Here is a 21,897-nt window from a genome sequence, read left to right on the forward strand (position 1 = left end):
GATTAATTTATGGAACATGAGAAGACAACCAACTGCGCGCGGTGGCAAACTCAATCCGACACTAGGCGACACAATTGCGGTAAGGAAAAACAAAAACCAAATGATATATGAACAAATTTGAGATTTGTTTCAATATTATATTTTTTTTATGAATTAAATTAAATTAAAAATAAGAAACAAATGTGTATCTGATTAATTCTTATTGTTAGATGTCCAGTTGCATTGAGTTGTTGGATTGCTTTTATTATTCCGTTTTAGGGAGTACTCTAAAAATTGTATAATATTATATTCACGCTCGCTGTGCTTGGTTTGAAGCAGATTTTATAACCGACATTTATATTTTTATTTAAACTTTGGCTTTGACTTAACTGAACTTTGTTGTTTAGTATTAAGTTTCCGCATTTGGGGCATTTGTGAAAGATGCATCGATATTTAATTTGATATAATTTGCGCGGCCAATAAATGAATTAAATTAAGTCGCAGATTGTTGAGAACTTTGTTCAAGCAGCTAATGAACAAACAGCAAAAAAAAAAAAAAATAATTTTATTAAATTGCAATTAATTAGCTTTAAATTTTTGCTAATTATAAAGTTGTTGTATGGCTTTGTGATTTGTTATGCCATGGTCACATTAAAATAGATGTGATGATTAATTACTGCCAAGGTAAGCATTAGGTGGTACCCAATTATTTACGTGTGTAGTCAACAATTATATTGTGACAGATTTCACTGTAAGCCTGTGCTTTAGGTTTTTAATATATATTAATAAATATTTACTTATTCATCTAATATTTATTAAATATTTATTTAATCTTTAAATATCTTATAATATCCCTACTTGTTATATTACAATACTATATTGTAACCAGTTTTTAGAGTAAGATTCGAGGTTTTTAAAACACAGCTCAAGCACTTTGCGACTTAGCTTTCTTACTTACCCAAGAAAACCGCATAAATTTGCAATTATTAAATGGTTTTTTAGGGTTTCAAATATTGACAGCTTGTCTATTCCTGCGAATGCTTCAAATTAGACTTTCCTTTCTGCAGCTTACTACTCTGTTGCTCACCTCCTTTTGTCCTTAAGCAATCCCTAGTTTTATTGTGTCTCTCATTAACCCCAACTTAATCCCTTTGTCCCAAGCGTAAGTTTTAATTTGCCTGTTACCTCACAGAGATCCATTATGAATTTCAGTGCCCCCCACTTAGGAGCACCATATTAATCCTGCTCATAAGTGTTTGTGCTTGACGCGCACAAAGCTTTCACATGTTCGCATCGCATGACCAAATGGCGAACCCGAATCTACTTTTATTATCAATAAGGGAACTCAAACTCACACACACATGCATGAAATGGGCTTCCAGCTGGCAAAAAATAAATGTATTTAAGTCCTTTTCATTACGATAATGAAATATTTCAAGAGCAGTTTATGTGGATTACTTGCTTAAATGTGAGAGGAGCATGCAAAAGTGGCTGCCACTTACTCTAGCCCCACACAACATGAAGCCATAAACATGGTGTAAAACCCCATGACAGGCACACACACACACAGATACTTACTGACAAACACACACGCACACACACATGAGAACATAAAGGACATGCGTGCAAATATAAGCGCCCCGGCAAAGCCGCAACGCCCAACGCCGCGCAGCACCGATAGCTCCTGCACGCCAAGAAAAGCAAGGCATAATTATAGCATTATCACACACGCACACACATGCACACAAACGCACACTTACACACACTTTGGCACACACTAACGATAATCAATTGAGAAATGTTTATAATGAAGTGGCGCGACCGAAGTCCTGGCACTATGCCCAGCACTAAGCACTTCATTTCCCATTTTCCAGCCATTTATCGTATCGTGTGTTACAGCTGTGGGCGTGGCATGCAAAAACGCCAAACCAGCAATAAGCCCGCCGACCAGCCCCTGCCGCCCGCCACATGCAGTGCCCATTGATACCATGTGCTAAGTATACGTTGACCAGAGATAAACATGGCCAACACGCACAACCAGCCCGACCACAGCGCCCGCACTCTGCCCGCCTCTGTTCGCGCTTTCATGACAACGTCCATCATAATTCATGGAGGGGACTTAGAACAGGCAACTGGAACTGGAACCGCTTACCAGTAACCAGCCCGTTCGGTACATTGTAATCAAATTAGCATACACACCCGGCCAGACAAAGAAGACACACAACTTGGGCATAATTGACTTTAAGGAGGCATCAGCTTTAAAGCTGCAACTGGATCTGCAGTGAAGGAGTTGCCCAGAGTCAACTCAGGAAGCAGATACAGCTTTGTCAGGGGGAGCAAAGCTCATTCAAACTGCCAACTGCGAGCTGCCAACTGAAACAATGCCAATGAGCATTGGCAACAGCTCCTCGGGCTGATCTAGGTGAATCCTGCGAATAGTTAGTGAATACCTGGCTGACTGTTTCCATTGTGTCATTGACTGGGTGCAATGTACCCTTGGCTCGGCCGGGCAACCCATTTTCAACAGAGACTCTTTCATTTAATTTATGCCAAGTGCCAATGGCAATGCCAATGCCAATGTTGACGTTGAGGTTGCCTCAGCGAAACCTTTTAATCCTTATAAATGAGTTGCATGCTGGCGCTGAGAGTTCAAAGTGCAATAAACTTTGCACATTCCCTATGCCAAATTGTGTTTGTTTTGAAAATAATTTATATAAAAATATATTTGCGAAAGAAATTATTTATATAATTATGTATATAAAGTATTTTATTAAATTGTGTTGGGTCAGTTTTACCTATATCTTATTCCATATTTTACAGATGCTTAAATAGATGTATTTTAATTATTACAAATGGTTTCTAAGTTAAACATTTTGAAGTGTCTTTATAATCTTTTAAATACTTTACACTTTAAAAAAAACAATATTCTTAAATTGTTTTAGAACATACAGGCTCTTCATTATTTTTATAAGAGCAGTTAAATTGATAATATTGAAGATTTGGAAGATTTGGTCTGGTGCGCTTTTCTGAGTCTTTTTTAAGCTTTAATCTTCAACTTCAAGATACGAATAAATTCTTTTCAGAACCAATCTATCATATCTCATAGATCGCTGTCAGTTTTCCACTCTCCACTCATTCCCGGAACTTGGATCGCGTTTGACTTCGATTGCAGCACTTAGCCCCTGCGCTGGCCCCGCCTAGCTCCTCAATGTCAACACTTGGTGGCATCAGAAGGCTGCCTGGCTTTGACAAGGCGTTTGTTGGGGCAGCACTTCCATGGGACAGCTATACAAAGCGGGGAGTCAAGTGTATTTTCGTTAGTTGATTTTCTTTTATATTTTTGTGTTTTTTGTTTTTTTTTCTTTTTATATATATATTTTTTTTCTAGCATCGAGACTGCAATTCGAGCAATGCAGCCAAGTTTGCAGCGAGTGTCGAGTCGTTTTTTATATATTCTTCTCGCTTTTCTTTCTCTTTTTTTTGTGTTTTTTTCTTTTTTGTTTCTTTTGCAGTTTTCTTCCATTCGCAGCGCGCTTTCAATTTGTGTGTACATAAATTTCGAAATGGACTTCTCGTGTTTGGAGTCGCGACAGTAAAAAGAGAGAAAATGCTGCTACCCCGGCTAGCTCGGTAAGGAATGGTGTGCGGAAACAAGTGGCCATGACGGCAGTAACCAGCTACAACAACTACAACTGCAACTGCAACTGCAACAGCAACAGCAAGTGAAAGATAGTGTTGCAAAAGGCAACTGAATAAATAACCGGGAAAAACAAAAGCCTCGGCACCGGGTCCAATCGAAAGTCGAGTCGCAATGCCGAAATTTACGACTCCTACGAAAAGTTCCACGCATAAATTTAGCGTGTTAAAAAATGCCAGAATTCCACAAATAACACAACAAAATTGTTGACCAAATTCCTTTGTTTTATCGCATTTGTTGCATTTGTTTTAATTGGAAAACTTAAAACAATACCAAAGGCGACCCAGTTTTGGGTGCGCCCGCTCCGAACTGTAGCTCGAACTGGGAGCTGGACAATTTGATTTCCACACTCAATGGACCGTTAAATTACAGCAGTAACAGCAGAGATGAGGGTTCGGGGGTTGCAGTGAACATGTAAGTGTTGATAACTATAAATGTCTAAGGCAGAAGTTCAAGTTTAAGTTTTTGATTTCGACGCTCCGTTCTGCTTGGTCGGATCGGGGACTGTCCCGCTGGGTGTGGATAGAGTTGTAAGAAACGCTTCAAAGCGTTGCTTTTTTAATGCAGCTCTCACACTATCAAAGTGGACGTCTGAGTGAGGGAGGAACTTGCCCCAAGCATGACGAAAACAAATCTAATAGAGTTTGCTCAGAAGTGTGAGGCGGTATGGCGGCAGGTGTGTAATAAAGTCTATGATAACAATCATTCTGTGTAGATATTTGAAAATATAAAAAAGCATGTTGCTTGGCTTGTTGGCAAATTAACATATGAACAAAAGTTCGAAAAGATATTTTAGCTTGGACATTTAATTGGAACAATCCCTTGACAAGATAAGTGCCTGAAAAGCAGTTATATGCAGATCATAGTTGACTTTTTCATAAGGTAAATTGTAATTAAGAGAAATCTGTAGAGATTTAGGAGAGGCTTGGCTTGCAAATCTTTTAAAAGTCCGCCAATACCACTTATCTTCACGATTTTACTCTTTCGGAATTGTCTTTTCGAAACAAGAAATGAGTCAGCTTTTTGTTAACCCATCATCTGGAATGCTCAATAGGAATATTTTATCAACATTAACATTAAAGAATAAAGCATACGTATTCTTTATAAAACAAACAACCGAAATGTTTGAAATACTATTTGCACTATATGCAGAATAAATATAAAATCATTATTCTATTCATTTCATTCATTAGCCTTAGACAATTTTGTACTGAGTCTCCTGACAAACTTGACAGAGACTTAATACCAACCGATAAATTACTAAAAATTGGAATTGGGTTGAAATTTGCCTTAAAGATATTTTTGTATCAAGCTTAAAAATGTATTATCTGCCAATTTAATGCAGATGTCAATTTTGTATTCAAATCCACTTTAAATATTTTTATATCGAAATTAAACCAAACAGAGCATAAAATGCAATTACTTCGAATTATGCAACAGTTCGAATACATATCGATTTGTCAAATAAATTTAATTTCAGTCCAAAGTCAAGCAAGGATTTAGGCAAGGGATTGTGAAGCCGTGTTTGTGTGTATAAATTGCCTCTTACTGGCCATTTCAGACGCTGTAATGTTAAGCCGAGCATATGCTTATGTGCTGTATGTGATCCGGCTTCATCATTACCATTTTCTGTCATCACACACACGAGCCCATACACATACACAAGTGCACACACATGTCTTTATGACTTTCTCGCAAATGATAAGAAAAGTTTTTCCAACATAAACCGAGCATAACCCCCCAGAGCAGGAGATGTCCATGTCAAAACATATGGCATATTGCCAGGCAAAACATTTAATGGTCTGCAAAATGGCCAGTGGCAGGCAAAGGGACGAGCACGAGAGGACATTAAAAGTTGCTTAACCTTCATTAGGCGCCCAATGCCGACTGCCAGGGAAATGAAATTTAATATGTGTCATGACTTGGGCATGGGCAAGGTCCCTCCGCAGCCTCCGTTTCATCCTGGGCTTCGGGTTGCGCAATAAACGCGGCTGTCAGTGGAGCTTAATATGCCATTTGTGCATGGCTGCCATGTCGGCTGCACTGCATCCTAATGATATGCTTGAAAAAAGTTGCGAATCACCACAGAACTTGGCAAACAAAGAAAGCAGCGAGCTTTAATCAGCAAGGATCCAGGCAAGGAGCCAAACTCAAACTCAATTTCCCAGCTTGTTTCACACCAGGGCAGACCTGCCGCAGCCGGGTCTGGCAGGTCGACTGTCTCCTACTCGAGTCAACTCCTGCTTCCGGCCTCTGCCTCCGCGTTAATGCGGCGACATGGCATTATCCTTTTCTCGCCTTTGTGCTCCCTGTTGCCACTCCGCTACTCACCGTGTATTTTGATAATCGAATTTGCGCAAACAAGCGAGCGACACAAGTTTCCCAACACAGAGCAGCAGCGGAAGCAACAGAGGAGCACGACAAGCTATCAAAGGACAACAGGCCGAGACAGACGACCGCACTTCAATAATTAACGTGAATGGGCTGTAGATATGCTAGCTACAACTTTCGCTCAAAGCTCATTAAAGCTTCACATGCATACGCTTCTAAGTCAAATAAAGTTGCAAAAATATACTCTGAATATCTTCTAGAATGAAAACAATGTACAAATAATAAGTAAAACGATAATACGACAGGATATGCTGCTCTTTATGCATATTTAAACTTATATTAATCGAGTTTAGGCACCTCAACATTTAGCAGCCGTCCAAGTGTTATTTTAAGCTGTTTAAAATTATATTTAACAAAAGCTTAAAAGCTCCAAAGAAAACTGTTGACAATCAAGTAATACACTTCTTGATTATGAACAGTTTTCCAAGAAGCTTTTGTCTGACAATCTCATTTAAGGACCATCGCTTCAGCTTCTGGGAAATCTTGCACCGGAGAGTCCTATAAACTTAGTTGCCGAGTAGATAGGCTTGAAAGTATTCCAGAAAAGCGTTTTTATATTCAGCTATCATTTGGTTTCTTCCTTCTCCCTTTGACTGGCGTTAGGCTAGGCGCCTTGAATATAGCTTTATCCTTTTTCTTCTTCGAAAGCATGCCTCGTCGCTGGGATCTCCCTGACAACGCCGCCTGCCGTTGAGCTTCCTCCATAATCTGTAAGAAAACGAAGACCTTATTGAAATCCAAATTAATTTAACCGATTTATTTTACAGCGGCATCTATTTTGGATTGGTTTTCAGCTGCGATTATTTCCTGGACCTCAGCAACACGTTTACGCATGAAAATAATTTTTTCCTGTGCCTCCCTGTGGTCATCATGGACCTTAGCCAACTGAAGTTTCACCCTAATTATCTGATCTTCCCAGTATTCCATATCGTCAGAAAGCTTTTGCGTAAAATTAAATATGCGGTCATAATAGTTCTGTAATGGTTAATTGTGCGTTAAACGACGAGAATGTTGCGATGAATTAAATTGATTACTTCTACGATAATGCTGTACACGTACAGAACGGAATTCGTGGTGTTATTGTCTTTCTGTATGGACTCCCTGAACTTCTGGATCTGCTCCTCCAGCTGTACCACGGGCATATTGTCCCTCATGGCCTGCATCTTCACCAGGGTGGCATAGTAATCGCGTACATATCGCCATTCGATGGGCAGGCGCACAGTAGCCTCCATGGAGCGTCGTTGGCACCTCTTGACCAAATTATCCTGGAATTGGGCCGTCCAACGAGTGGAGATAATGCGCGACTGCTCTTCTATTTTCTTGAACGTTTTCATTGAGATTTGCAGATCCTTGTCCAGCTGCTCGCCAATATTGAGCAAGTGCTGCTGGTCCCACAATATGGCCATCATCGTGGAATAGCCCCTGTTTTGGTACGTCTCCGTGTAGATGAACTTGTAGTAGCGTAATATCTCGACCAGATCGGTGCTAAACTTGGCCCAATCCAGCACATCTTCACTATAGTTACGCATCAGTACATCCAGATAGACATCATCGGGCAGCTGGCAGCGCTTGAAAACTTCCTCCATGGACCACTTAAACAACTTGTGCGGCAAGTCATTCAGATTCATGTCACCACTGTCCAGGGAGATGCTTTGCATGATCCGTAGACGGTTCATGACGCGCGAAAACATGAAGAACAGCGAGGAGCGCTGCACCGATTCAAGCAGCTCGCCATAACGCAGGTCCGTGCGACCCGTCAGCACGCTCAGCTTGTAGGCGTCGGCAGCGATCTCCCTTGTGCTGACCCGATCCAGCTTTCGGGCGGTCTTTATCATCTTTGGTGCAAATCGCAGAAAGTTGGTTATAGACACGGTTGGCGTGAATTGCGGCATCCCACCATAACTTTTTTCCGATATTGTAATGGAACTAGACTCTTTGCTCAGCTCAGGCTCGGCCTGCTCCAGGTCCAGTTCGGCAAACAGTTGACGCAAGAACGTGTCGCGGCACCAGGCCGGATTGTGTTCCTGAGCCATAGGCATTAACAGCTCGTAGCGTCGTTCCATCTCGTTTATCCGTTGCAGCAACAGTAACTCTTCCCTTTCCTGGGCATTATCAAAGGCCGCGTAAGTAGACGACATATTGTAAGTTTTTTAGGTCAAGTAATTCAAGAACAATTCGCAAATTGAAAAACCCAAAAAAAAAAAAACAAGTTAAGTATATTAAAGAACAAAACATATGTTTAAATCAAAAATCAACGGAAGTAACTAAAATAGATTATCATTCCTAACATAACAACACAAGCATTTCCCCCCATTCAACCCACAGCCTTCTAGTTCTTAAAAAAAATATATGATGAATAAGAAAAGTTAAGTGGCAAGCCGTGTATGTGCATACTCTGTGATACTCTCTAAATTAAATTTTTTTAGCGGAGGTTAATTACTTTACTTTAGTTGTATTACCCTTTGGTATAAGCTATACATTTTTATATTAATAATATAAAACATAATAATATATGAAATTTTAGTTCGAGATATGGATAAAATTAAGATAATATCGATATCGGTTTTAATCTTAGATTAAGTGTTTAGCTTTTTTAGCCTGGCGGATGGATCGGCAGCAGGTGAACAAGGTTCGGAAGTTGATGCTGTTCAAAAATATGTTCATATATACATACCTGATGAATTATAATTAAGTCCACCTTAATCTGTTGCGCATATTTGGACAAAACTATTATACCGCTCCTTATTATTTGTTCTTGGTATAACTCGTTATATAAAGTATTGGAATATTTAAATCTTCGAATTCATTCCGCATGCATTCTGGTTATGCAATGAGACGACGTAATTTTCCACAACTTATGCACCGTTTTTAATCGATTTCATATACAAATTTCCTTAGATGCGCCTAGCTACTGGATTGGTACTATATAAATAGCATGTTATGAGCAGTCCACTTAGTACGGAAAGAACCTAGAGATGAATTCCCTTATAGTTTCTGCTCTATTGGCGCTCTGTGGCATCGGACTATTGGTACATGGTCAGTTTGAATCGATTTGCAGAAGACGTCAGATTGATCTAACTAGGGAGCAATTAAATATCCAACAACTTAAGTTAAACCATGAGAATCAGCTGAAGTGGTTGGAACAATTCTGTGATGATACCGTGCCGCCAATTCCAGTCGTGCAACCAGAAAGTCCAACTTGTGGTGGTCGGAAAGAAGACGAATCATTTCTTCCATGTTTTCGGCTATCAAAGTTCCTGTCATTCTAATTAGCTAAGAAATGGAGTATCAACAGTTTCAACCGGAATAAATCAAAATTTTTATTATAAAATAAGCCAAAAAAAGAACTCGAATGGAAAAAATGCATTTTTAATATCTCAGGTCCACATGCAATAAGTGTGAGAGAAAAATATTATTAGCAATAAAGAATGTTTGACAACTTTACGTACAAATCATATTATTAAGTTTGATATATATTTTCTTGTAATTAAATGATATTGATAATATAAATGCAATACATAAAGCAAGTATTGAACTATGTACAAATGTTATAGGCCTTTGTATTTATGGAACAAAATACGATCTGTTATAAATTGTTAAAAAAAAAATAATCATTTATTTTAACTGAGAAAAACTAAAGGAAACGGTGTCCCGTATAAAACAAAAAGGGTGTGAAAACTCGATTTATGTCAATTCTTATCGATTTCGGAAGTCGTATTTGATTTGGTAAATGGCATGCATGCTTTCTGTTGTATAAATTTTTCTTTTATTAATTTACGAATTAGTTATTAATCCTTTTATAAAGTTATTACGATGCCAAGTCCACGTTTTGCAAAGGAATCGATGTTAAGAAAAATTTGTGATAAATAGTTTTGGATTAACAACTTGAGTCCACTAAATGCATTCTGTATGGAAATTTGGTTATACAATAAAGTGAATTGATTTCCGGTACGTTAAGATCCATTTTCAATCGATTTCATAATTCAATTGTTACAGTTGCGCCTATTCACTATATAAGGCGGATCTAACGACTTTTTCACACAGTGTTGAAAGGACCGGAAGATGAGTCCGTTATTGTGTTTAGGGCTGTTGATGCTCTGTTGCATTGGAATAGTGGTCCATGCATCATCGCTGAAATGCGCATTAAGGAAGAATTATTTAATTAGGCAGCAATTGCAAATTCAAAAGCTAGAAATAAAGCAGCAGATGAAAGAGAAGTTGCTAAACCAGTTTTGTATGCTGGACTTGCTACCGATTCCGGATGCCCCAACGGTTGACCAAAAGCCACCAATGGCAACGCAGAAACCGTCAACAAGTTCAGGTGGAGTTTCATCAAATCTAACAATCATCGTGGCTTATCCACCAGGAAGTCCATGTAACCCAAAACCAAATGATTCGATATCTGCTTCCGGTCAGACAAATCCATCAGATCCCTCGGGTCCGACTTTAAGGCCAGGTGAGACAGAGTATCCGACGAATTCACCCGAGGGAACCGAGTATCCAACATATCCACCTGGCGAGACCGAATATCCGACTTACCCGCCTGGCGATTCTGCTCAGGGTTATCCTGCATATCCAACATATCCGACCATTCGGCCAGTTCCAACAAAAGCGACCGAGTATCCAACATATCCACCTGGCGAGACCGAATATCCGACTTATCCGCCTGGCGATTCTGCTCAGGGTTATCCTGCATATCCAACATATCCGACCATTCGGCCAGTTCCAATAAAAGCGACCGAGTATCCGACATATCCACCCGGTGAGACCGAATATCCTACATACCCGCCTGGCGATTCTGCTCAGGGATGGCCTGCATATCCAACATATCCGACCATTCGGCCAGCTCCAACAAGCCTACCTGGTGAGACCGAGGAACCGACTTATCCGACTGAATCTTCTGTTAAGGAATCTAAAACATATCCGCCCAACGCACATCCAACATATCCGTCCGCGCAGACCCAATGCCCGACAAATCCTACTATCCAACCTACTACGGAATGGCCAATTTATCCGACTCCCGGCACGCCAAGCCCAACCAACCATACATTACCAATCAATCCGCCGAATGGAGCAATAATTGTAATCGTTGATTGTCCTTATTCATACTCAACACGTAAACAAAAAGTAACTGATCCCCTATACCAAATAAGTCAGCAGAGACTTGACCGTCAACCAAGTCAGCTAGTTAGTTTTAGAACTGCAAAGGATGTTCAAGATGATTCTAAGCTGAGGACTGTAAGTGCGAGCTATGCATGGAAATTGGAAGATTTTCTAACTTAACTCAATATTTTTATCTGCCACTAGGTGGAGTTAATCAAAAAATACGGTTACCCAGTGGAGACACATTTCGTAAAGACGTCGGATGGCTATGTGCTTTGCCTACATCGCATACCACGGCCAGGGGCACCGGTGGTATTGCTGGTGCACGGACTCATGTCCAGCTCAGCAGCTTGGGTACAAATGGGTCCGTCTAATGGACTGGCCTATCGACTATACCGGCAGGGCTACGATGTCTGGCTGTTAAACACGCGCGGCAATATCTATTCGCAGAAACACACCAATCCCGATATTAAGCCAGCTGAATACTGGAGCTTCACCTTCCACCAAATCGGCATATACGATCTGCCAGCCTCGATTGATAAGATCCAGGACATTACGAAGCTTACTCAGATTCAATATATCGGACACTCGCAGGGCTCTACCGCCTTCTTTGTGATGTGCAGCGAACTACCTCATTACTGTGAGAAGGTGATCCTCATGCAGGCACTCTCGCCAACTGTCTATATGGAGCACACTCAGAGTCCAGTGCTTCGGTTCTTCGCTCTTTTTAAGAGCAAATTAAGTGTAAGTTTCTTGCTTTTGAGAGAGTAGCTCTCTTTCCCTCTATTTCTCTCTCTCTCTCTCTCTGTCAACCAATATATTAATCTTCTCTTCTTGTGCGCTTTCAGGTTTTGCTCAACTTACTTGGTGGCTATGAAATCTCAAAGGATAACGTTGTAATCGCACAGTTCCGGAATCATATCTGCAGGGGCGGTCTTCAAGAAAGTCCAATTTGCGCCGTCTTTGATTACGTTATGTGTGGATTTGGCTGGAACCAGTTCAATTCCGTGAGTATAAGATCTGTGTGTGATATTATCTGGCTCTGCTCGGGCCAAATGTGTTCTTTTTACGAGCTAATAGTTATAATATTTACAATTATCAGCCAATTAAGCTAGCATTATTCCAATCAGATATAGACGACGACTATGCCATATAGTTCCATGGAACTTTGAATATTAGATTAAAGCGGCCAGCTGTTCTCCATTAAGGGAAACGATTGTTCTCAAGCCGCAAATGATAAGAGCGGATTATAAAACAAGATTTTTATAGAAAGTTTTTCTAGCATTTAGCCTTTCCCTACTGAAACATTCATCAACCTATCATGCAATGTAAATGTGCTATATATATTTTTTATTCTGATATTACAGACTCTCACACCGCTTGTCGTTGGCCACGCATCGCAGGGTGCATCCAGCTACCAGGTTTATCACTATGCCCAGCTAATCAGCAGCGTCAAATTCCAGGCATTCGATCATGGTGAAGTGATTAATCAACAACAATATCAGACACCCGAGCCGCCGGCGTACAACTTGACTCGGGTTAACTGCAAGGTGGCGATTCAACATGCTCCTGACGATTGGCTTTCCTCCAAAAACGATGTCCAAAGCCTCTCAACTAGCCTGCCTAACGTAATCGATGAATGGAATATCAAACAAAAGGGTTTCAGTCACTACGATTACATGCTGTCGAAGCAGGTTAATCAACTGATTAACAATCGTGTTATCAACAACTGTGTCGCACAAACCTATCCTGAACCTATTTGTTAATCTTAACATACACTTAAAGAATTTTGGATAAACATCTGAAAAGAACAAGTATTTAAACTCGAATCGAATCATAAATTAATCGACGACGAACTTTTGACACTAGCTCTCCTAGGCTAAGGTCTTTGATAAAGTTTTAAAGCAAGCACTTTTAGTTTCGGGCTTGCTGTGATCAAAGCTTGCAAGCTGGCTTGTTATGCCCAGATCCCATTGAAAATAGATAAAAAAAGGGTGTCATTAGTTTTATGTAAATTTGTTTAACAGACAGTAGGAGGCATCCCAAGCCCCATTATAAATATCTATTCCCGTAACAGCCAAGTCGATCTAGCATTAAGACAGGCAGGCTTTCGTCAATACTACTACAAGTGCCATGCTGGAAAATTACAGCTTAGCAAAGGGTAAGCAACTTTGGTTTTAGACATTCTAAACAGCTTGCTTCTGTGAAATTCTTATATAGTATATAAAAGATTTCCAAATTAATTGTCTTATTGCTTTAAGCGGCGTTGCTCGTATTTCTAGAAGGCAACTCGACATTTACTGGCTGAGTAAAATCAATGCATATTCGAGTAATTTGCATATTCGGATGTAAAACGATTCATAAATTTCAGATGCTGTACGCATATTTACACGCCGCCGGGCTCAGTCGAAAATTAAGTTTACAGTCTAAATGGGGACCAAGACAAGGACTCAGCGCCAGCCTGCTTTAAATTGCTCACGTGTGTGACACAATTTGGGAACACGGGCAGCGACAATGACGGAAGCGGAAGCGAGAAATGTGAAAAATGCGCACGCTGAACAAAAACAGTTGAATGAGCCGTGTGGCAGGTGGAAGGGTGCGGCAGGCAATGTGCCGCTAAACAGCTGGCACGTACACGCTGACACGCCCACGCCCACGCCCTTGTCAGGGCCGCAGGGCAAACAATTTGGAAAGCACGCACACATATAGAGAAACACCTCGTATAGGCACTGTGCACATGTAGGCTTCAGTTCCGGTCTCCGTGTCCGCTTTCCCAGCCCATCTTGAGGCTATCAACGTCACGGGCCCCGCCATAAGCCTCAAATGCCATGCGTACGTGTGTTATTTAATGCTTATCTTTATCCTTTTCCCATTAGTGTTATTGATGTTGGCAGTCGTCGCCTCACGGGCTCTCCTTTAGCCCGTGTGGCACCTGTGCGCTGCGCCTCGATAAACCTGGCCGCCAGCTAAACGCTGACAATTGATGCCAGAAGCTGCCAGTGGATGAAAACCTGGCACAAAATCACGCGCTAAACATTATTTCAATGCTCCAGGCACTCCCATATGTACTCATTCGCATTCGTTTATGTCTGTGTGCTTTACTCTATAAAGCAGTTTGTCGCAAATATTTAAAGCTCTTCGTCTCTCACTCTCTCTTTCTCTCTGTCTTGCTCTGCTGCCTTCATGTGCTTAGCTCCAAAGAGCCCTCTTGGGACCTCTAGATGCCACAACTGACATTTACAAATGCTAAACTTGGCTCTAGCAACGGGTGGCGGCCTTAAAGGAAGCCATTCGAATTGAGACGAGGCTAAATTATGGCAGCAGATGGTTTGAGTTAAAGCCTTATAAAAACAAACTCAATAAATTTAAGAAATAAATTTGGGTCTCGTCTTGCACTGAAGAGCGTCTACTCTCAGTTCACAGAGGTAAAAATATATATAAAGAGCAATGAATCGCTTATCTGGGGTATGCATATTTTTTCCACAGCTGATAATGAGCATAGTTTAGAGAATGGATATTATCACATATAGTTTCGTATTAGATTACAGAGCGAGGGTGCGTTCCATGACTTTCATTTTATTTCCACATAGGTGTTCATGCATGATCAAGGACTAATCAAATGATAAGATTGTGATACCTAGTTCCTGAATTCAATAAATCTATTTGGCATTTTATATTAAGCAAAGTTTTATTAGAGACCCAGTCATTTAGTCAACTGCACAACGAAGACCCGGAGGATAAAAGAAGCCCGGTACACTTTAGTATTAACTGAGGACTAAAACTGTTAATATAAAGTAGTTAATCCCCAAAGCTTTATTAACACGTTTTTATATTCTTTAGAGGTTATTATAAGTCTGTCATGAACTGTATGATCCATAAAACAAGACTTTTCCGACCCCAACGGGATTAATATATATCCCCAGCCGATTTAATATATTATATATTATATTATATATTATAAATTATATATATATATTATATATATATATATATATATATATATATATATATATATATATATATATATATATATATATATATATATATACATATATTATGGGCTTTTCATATATAATGAAAATTTAAATAAAACAATTTAAATATTCTTGTTGCCCGTTCTACTGAAAATATTGCATGTTGTGCATAGTTTCATATGGAAATTGCGGTCTAAATTGAATCTTTACCCAATATTGGCATCTACCAAATTTGGTTCGATGAGTCCAATGGTTGGACATAATCTTTGCACATAATCTCACCGCTAAGCCCATCGTTTGCTGTCATTTTTCTTCTGGTACAGAAAATAATATCAAATTCTATGGAATCGAATTTCTTTTAGTCGATAACTTTTTTAACATATTTAAAGGGTATAAAAAGCAACTGTCAAGTCTCGACTAAAGAAGCTAACGATAGGCATTTTAGGGTTGTATGGAAGTGTGACAATTGTGGAATGAAAGGTGTGGACGGCAGGGTTGATTCTAGGTTGAAAGAGGGAATCGTAGTTAGCTTTGACAGATCCATCTCAGGACGTGTTTTATTATGTATTTTTCGATTGGTGGAGAAACTTTTCACACATTTTAAACACCAATTCCAACAAATTCAAATGTATTGTTAAATGTTAAGCGGTCGAAAAATTTCGCGCGGCCCAAAGTGTATAGAAACCATTCCGATTCGACGATAAACCGAGTTCTCTATTTTCTATGTAAAGCGTCGAAAAGCCGCCCAACACTCCGCCGGCAATAACAGCAAAAAAATAACCACTACGGAACCAAAAATGTTAGCACGCAAATCACAATTGAGTCCACGGACGCCGCCTGTCCATGAGCGGATCGCCCTGCAGTGTGCGAAGAACATAAGCAAGTTGGCTGCTTCCCTGCCGAAACCGCGCACCCGATCGGGTCATCTGCCAGTGCTGGTAGAGCTGCGCCGTCCCGAGGAGGATGTAGTCTATCGCTACCAGGTGAATCTTCCGCCAAGCTGCCTGGATCGCGACCACCAGCAGATGAATGCGGCCGAGGCCAAGGCCCTCAGCCAGCAGTTGAAGCTGCCCTGCCTCGTGCACGGCCGCGCGCAGGAGGCCAGCTCTGTGCCACAGGCTCTGCTGCCGCTGGACACACTGGGCGGTGAGGCGCCCCAATTAATGATGATGCAGGATGCAGTGCACGTGGTGCACAGTCGTCACAAGCACGAAGCCATTGGCGAACCAGCCACCAAGGAAGCCATCTCCACATTCCACTATCCGGCCTATGCCAGTGGTGCATCGAAGATAACGCGCGACCATTTCATGGCCACGCTGCACGAGGAGCAGTCCAGTCCGTTGCAGTTCGAGCTGCTCTGGGCAGACCAGCACGAGGAGCTTGACGAAGGGGAAAATTTGCAGCCGCAGCTGCTCAATGCTTACGAGCCGCCGTCCATTGATCTACATACCATAGCCCAACACTTCCCGAGCAATGGGGAGGAAGACGGAACTCCGTCGCCGCTGGAGCCAGCTAATAGCTACAGGTTTGTTCCACCACCAAAGGCGCTGCCCAGCCGGCATTACATCAACAGACACCATACCAATAGACCACAGCAAGTAGCGCACCAGCTGCCTTCGAGCTTGAAAGCTGAACAGCTGCCCTTGAGGGTCCTCAATGGATACAGGCAGCAACGCAGGGCCAACAAATTTCCCAACTACTGGGCGACCAATAACAATGACAAAATGATATATCAGCAAAAGAGATTTGGAAATAGCTACCGAGTGGCGCCGCCACAGTTAACAAGTTTTCCACCGATTGGCCCCAATGGCTACAAGCCGCAGCACCACGAGCCGCCATTTTACTGTGACTTCAAGGATTACAATGCTAAAGAGCAGGAGCCGCGAGAACGCGAATGTTTGCCCAATGCCAACCCCCAGCCATACCGGATGGATGGGGTGCATCCACTTTACGCACATCTGCCGCGCGTTGATAATTATGGGCATCACTTTGACCTGCAGCGGGAGCTGCTATTGAGACAGAAATTGGAGCAGGAGCTCGATCATCAGAGGCTGATGGAACAGCAAAAATACCAGCGTATATTTACGGGTGAGTCGCAATTTCTGGCCAAAATAATGGTTAACGACCCCTTTCAAATCGCGTTCAAGCAAAAATTTGTTGCACTATTGTCTAAAAGAAAAACATTTAAAAAGCTTTTACTTATAGGATTTTTTAAGACATTTCTTATTTAATTTTCGGATCCATAAAGAATACTTCGTGAAGCACTTTTAATCATTATGTCCAATTTAACGCACAGTTTATTCAGTTTCTTATAGAGCTCATTTTATACTTTTTATAAGATTTTAGGTCCTGACCAAAGGTTTCTTAATAAACTCTTATATCAACGTAAGCTAAAAAATTTACCTTTTGGTCATTTCTTATTTCTAACAGATATACAACTCTTTTTTATTATTTCTTAAAATAACGCTTGAAACGATTTTGCTCGAAACTAGTTTTATTTTGTTTCTGTTCATACTTTTTGGCGAATCCTTCAATCATTTTTTAATCAAACATCTGTTATATAATTTACACCTTCCGTTTTATCCAATGCCACCTAACCATAAAGCTAAACTCCTCTTTGCTGCATAGAGTCGCTGATGACATCGCAAGTGCCGCAAGAGCTGCAGTCACTATTCCACTGGGACTGCTGCCATCTGTGCCACACTGCGATGAGAACGATGCGCAATGCATTGGATCATTACCTGTCGCGGACGCATCTACGCCGGGTGGACTCCTGGCTGATCCGATACAGTTTTGTTAAGGGTAACTTGTCGGAGGATATGCTGCGTCATCTGCGCAGCTCGGGACCCGCCGTTCTGCACTGTGATCTGTGCGATCTGAAGCTGACCTCGGTTATCCATGCCCGCCAGCACTTCTATGGGCGACGCCATCGCCTCGTGGAGCGGCACATCAGCAAGCCAAATGGCGAGGGCTACTATGACAGGACCGGCCGCTGGGTTCGCACCAACGACAAGTGGCTAATGTGCAAGCTGTGCGATGTGATTGTCACCTCAGAGTCCCAGCTGGCCATACACATGGCCGGCGTGCGCCATCGCAAGCGCGAGCGCTCCACTTGTCCGGCATCCATCTCGGAGCCCTTCGATGGCAGCCACGTGTACCGCATCAATGCGAACGGGTCGCTGGTGCCGCTGAATCCGCTCGGCTACTACATGTACGCCGGCTATAGTAAGCCGGATTTCCGCAAACTTAACGATCTAAACGCCGCCTACTACTGTGAGGTGTGCAACATAACGCTCAATCATCTGAAGTCGGTGAAACAACACGAGGAGGGGCGTGTACATAGAAAGAGGCTGGAGAGGGTCACGCAATAAGGCGGAAGAGGAGGAGTTTATATGAGTGGGTTTCCGTCTCATATTGTATTCAGAGTATTTATGAAGAGAGTAAGCAGAGCCCCCAGCCCCAACCAGACATCGGGCCGTGTGCTGTGCCGTATTATTAACAATTTATTTTTGAACTATCTAACTTTTTCATATGTTTTCTAATAGACTTTAGTATAATAATATATATATAATATACCTATTGTATATCTCTCTATAATAACAAGAAGTTCTTGTCTTTTGCTGCAGATGTTATATGGATTTAATTCATAATATTTGCAAACATGGGAATTGACTTATTTTAAGTACATTTTTACCTTGCCTCTTAAAATTAATAATTTACGAGCATTAAGCCTTAAAAAAATGTATTGCATGCTTTTCGGCTGCGCAAGAAATGTTGCGCAGCCGCATGTTGCTAAGCATCAAATACTTGTTGCTAAGCACACTTTTTTGTTGCTATCAACATGTTTTACGCTGCCAAAGATGCTGCTGCAGCCTAACTGCTCAGCAGACTTTAACTAATGCTATAGGCACTTTAAAATAAATTTATAATATCAATGGAACAAGAGCGTTAAATCAAGCTCGAATTGTATATTGTAATTATTTTAATATGAATTCCATTATGGAGGTAGCAGAATGTGTCAATGCTTTGAAAAAATAGTTGTCAACTTTTTCTCTAATCTGCATTTTGATTTAGACTCGAGGCTGCTTTTTTGTTTCCTTTATTTATTCATTTTTTATTAATAGTAATATGTTTTGCTTAAATAACGAATATTCTCTTTTTAATAATCATAATTCAAAACATGTGTTATGATGTGTTGCATTGCCAATTTATTTGTTTGCCGATTTTTGGTCCATTACAACTTTAATTTAATATATCTAATTAAATTAGTAGTTGTTATAGCCATGTGTACCTGTTGATAAGATAGATTAAAGTGAACTTGAAAGATAAAGAGGTATCCCTTGCCTTTGTGGAACACAAAGGCATCTTAGATACATTTTAAACACGTTACTTATTTAAAAGTAGTTTAACCATATAAAATTCTCTCTAAGATTCCAACAGTATCTTAAAATAACAAATTCATTGTAAGGACGAACATGTCAATGGGATTTTAAAGTATCTGACCGATGCACAACTATCTGTAAGTGTTTCCATATATTACCAATCCTCAATTTAACTTCTTGTGAATCATTTTGTATATTGGAGTTTCATTAATGAAAAAATTACGCTCATTTGTCATGGCAGCTCCTAAAACTTTGGGTTAATTAATGATGCGGCACTCGCCGTAAACGGTGCCGGCCACAAATGTGTGCGTTTGTGTTCTTTGCTTTTAATTGCCCGCCTGCTTATGCAGCGGCACGTTGCCCCAATGCGGAGCAACTGCGTCTGCCATTTGCAATTTGCCATTTTCCAGTTGCCGTTTGCCATTTGCCTGGTTGCCCAGACGAAAATCGCATAAAATCTGCGCAGGACTCGTCGCGAGGGCAGAGACAATGTGAGGACCATAAAATCGGAGTTATCGCTGGGTAAATATCAAAAGAGGCCCCCAGCCCGATGTCAGTCAGGCAGTTGGCGTCTAGACAAAACATGGCATTAAATAAATAAATAAATCGCAAAAACAACAACAACAACAAGAACATTTTCAGCGCTTCGACAAACCGCAAAAACGGAAGCGACTCGAAAAATTTATGACCACGTTTCGGGCGAGTGTGAAGAAAAAATAATGTTGCACATGTCCAATGAAGGTCAATAGCAAGTGGCAAGCGTGTGAAATTGTGGGCGTGGCACATGAAGCCTAGTCAGCTGCAGCCAGCTGCATATATATATACATATAGATGTTTGTTTATCTGGTCGTCTGGCTGTCGCTTCTGGGGGGAGCTCAAAACATGTTTTCGCATAAATTAAACTTCTTATCTGCTGTAAAACATTTGATGCCATTGTTGTAGCTGCCGTTGTTGTTGTGCAGCCAGGAAATGTATAAACAGTCAGCAGCAACACCAACTGCAACGCCATTCCCAACAACCAGAGCGGACAAAAATTGGAAAAATGCATGTGGCAAAAAAAGGAAAAGTGTCGCAAAATAAATAAATGGACGGGAAATGACATTTTATCGATGATATAGTTAATGATATAGCCATTGTCGGGCATTGTGAATAGCACTCGACGAATGCTAATGCGTTTCCATTTGATTCATGCTTATGGATCTGCTAAAGGACTAGGCTAGGGTTAAAATTTACCATCAATAATGTAAGCAATTGAATAAGGGATTGCATTAGCATTTGTCTAATGTAAAGGTAGTTATTCTTGAGTGTTTTCTATAATTTTAAATGTATTTGATTAGTATTTAGATTGGTTACTATTTAGAGTCAAAGCAGTATTTGCCGTCCCTATTATAAAGTTAATTTTGAAATGCAGTGTAATTCGCGCTCTTAAACAAACGCTCAGGTACTTATATGCGTGTATGGAATTTTGCATTTGCATTTAAATGTATTCCTATTAGCAACTCGTCCTTGCGTCGTCCCAAAATACAAACGTTGAGCGCTGAGTTTGTTTACAACTGTGTAAACAAATTAATTATGCAACTCTGTGGTTGTGCTCCCGGGCTACCCTCGGTTTGCGCACATTTCGCTCAATAAAATTGTTTTTAGCATTTTGGCAAAATGGTCGCTTGACGCGCTCAGGCCGAAGAAAATTTATGCGTGGCAAACCAAAACACATCCTTCAGGCGCCGCATGCCACAAAATGCTCATTTGCATGGCCCCCACAGACACACAGATACTCGCGCCTAGATACATATACGCAGATACAAGTGCAGCTTGCATTTGTGTAAATAATTAACATAATTTTGGCACAACATTCACTCGGGCATAATTTTCAGCTAATTTTTATGGCGTTGCTAATGTGGGCTTGCTGCAAATGGGAAACGCTTCTGAGCTTTTTTTATCATGATTTTATTTTATATTTTTTATTATTACTCAGTATATGACGTATTATGTGGAACCGGGCAAGCCGGCGACTGTCCGAACTTGTCTAATAAACATTTCTTTTCAGCTCTCACTGCATACACGCCGTGTTTATAGCACTTGTGACAATTATGAGCGTATAATATATATGCATATACATATATAAATTATATTTATATACAACTCTCAGCCAGCTAGGGTGTGTGCCCGGGCTCCTAAAAAGTTTGAGGCGTGTGAATTGCTTTGCATTTATGCCGCATTATGCGAAATATTATATAAAATGCTTTTAGCGTTTTTAATTGTTACGTCTTGGCAATGTTTATTTTTGTTATTGTTGCTGTTGTTGCTGTTAGTGTTTTCTATGTCACATAAACGTGTTTGGACTGCCCAATTGCGTTAAAGAGTTTAACAT

General features: G+C 40.7%; 3 protein-coding genes across 4 annotated transcripts; 2 read left to right on the forward strand and 1 right to left on the reverse strand.

Annotated features, from left to right (window-relative positions):
* Positions 1–6,286: 6,286 nt before the first annotated feature.
* On the reverse strand, positions 6,287–8,810 carry LOC115758992. Its single transcript, XM_030699794.1, has 4 exons — positions 8,742–8,810; positions 7,102–8,169; positions 6,833–7,042; positions 6,287–6,775 (listed from the first exon to the last, which is right to left on the reverse strand). Exons 2-4 carry the CDS (start codon positions 8,128–8,130, stop codon positions 6,626–6,628), a joined length of 1,389 nt encoding a protein of 462 aa, XP_030555654.1. The 5' UTR covers positions 8,131–8,169; positions 8,742–8,810; the 3' UTR covers positions 6,287–6,625.
* Positions 8,811–10,133: 1,323 nt separating this feature from the next.
* Positions 10,134–12,999, forward strand: LOC115758411. Its single transcript, XM_030699059.1, has 4 exons — positions 10,134–11,305; positions 11,375–11,914; positions 12,019–12,177; positions 12,538–12,999. The coding sequence occupies exons 1-4, from the start codon at positions 10,160–10,162 to the stop codon at positions 12,934–12,936; spliced, it is 2,244 nt and encodes a 747-aa protein (XP_030554919.1). The 5' UTR covers positions 10,134–10,159; the 3' UTR covers positions 12,937–12,999.
* A 2,703-nt stretch (positions 13,000–15,702) lies between these two features.
* LOC115758945 lies at positions 15,703–18,707 on the forward strand. Of its 2 annotated transcripts, XM_030699746.1 has the most exons (3): positions 15,703–16,669; positions 16,733–17,232; positions 17,773–18,707. In XM_030699746.1, the coding sequence occupies exons 1-3, from the start codon at positions 15,942–15,944 to the stop codon at positions 18,513–18,515; spliced, it is 1,971 nt and encodes a 656-aa protein (XP_030555606.1). In that variant the 5' UTR covers positions 15,703–15,941; the 3' UTR covers positions 18,516–18,707. The 2 variants fall into 2 exon arrangements, with proteins under 2 accessions (XP_030555606.1, XP_030555605.1); XM_030699745.1 differs by having other exon boundaries at positions 15,704–17,232.
* Positions 18,708–21,897: the final 3,190 nt, after the last annotated feature.

Source organism: Drosophila novamexicana, unplaced genomic scaffold (genome assembly GCF_003285875.2).
Source record: "Drosophila novamexicana strain 15010-1031.04,08,12 unplaced genomic scaffold, DnovRS2.1 tig00000193-arrow-pilon, whole genome shotgun sequence".
NCBI classification, from domain to species: Eukaryota; Metazoa; Arthropoda; class Insecta; order Diptera; family Drosophilidae; genus Drosophila; species Drosophila novamexicana.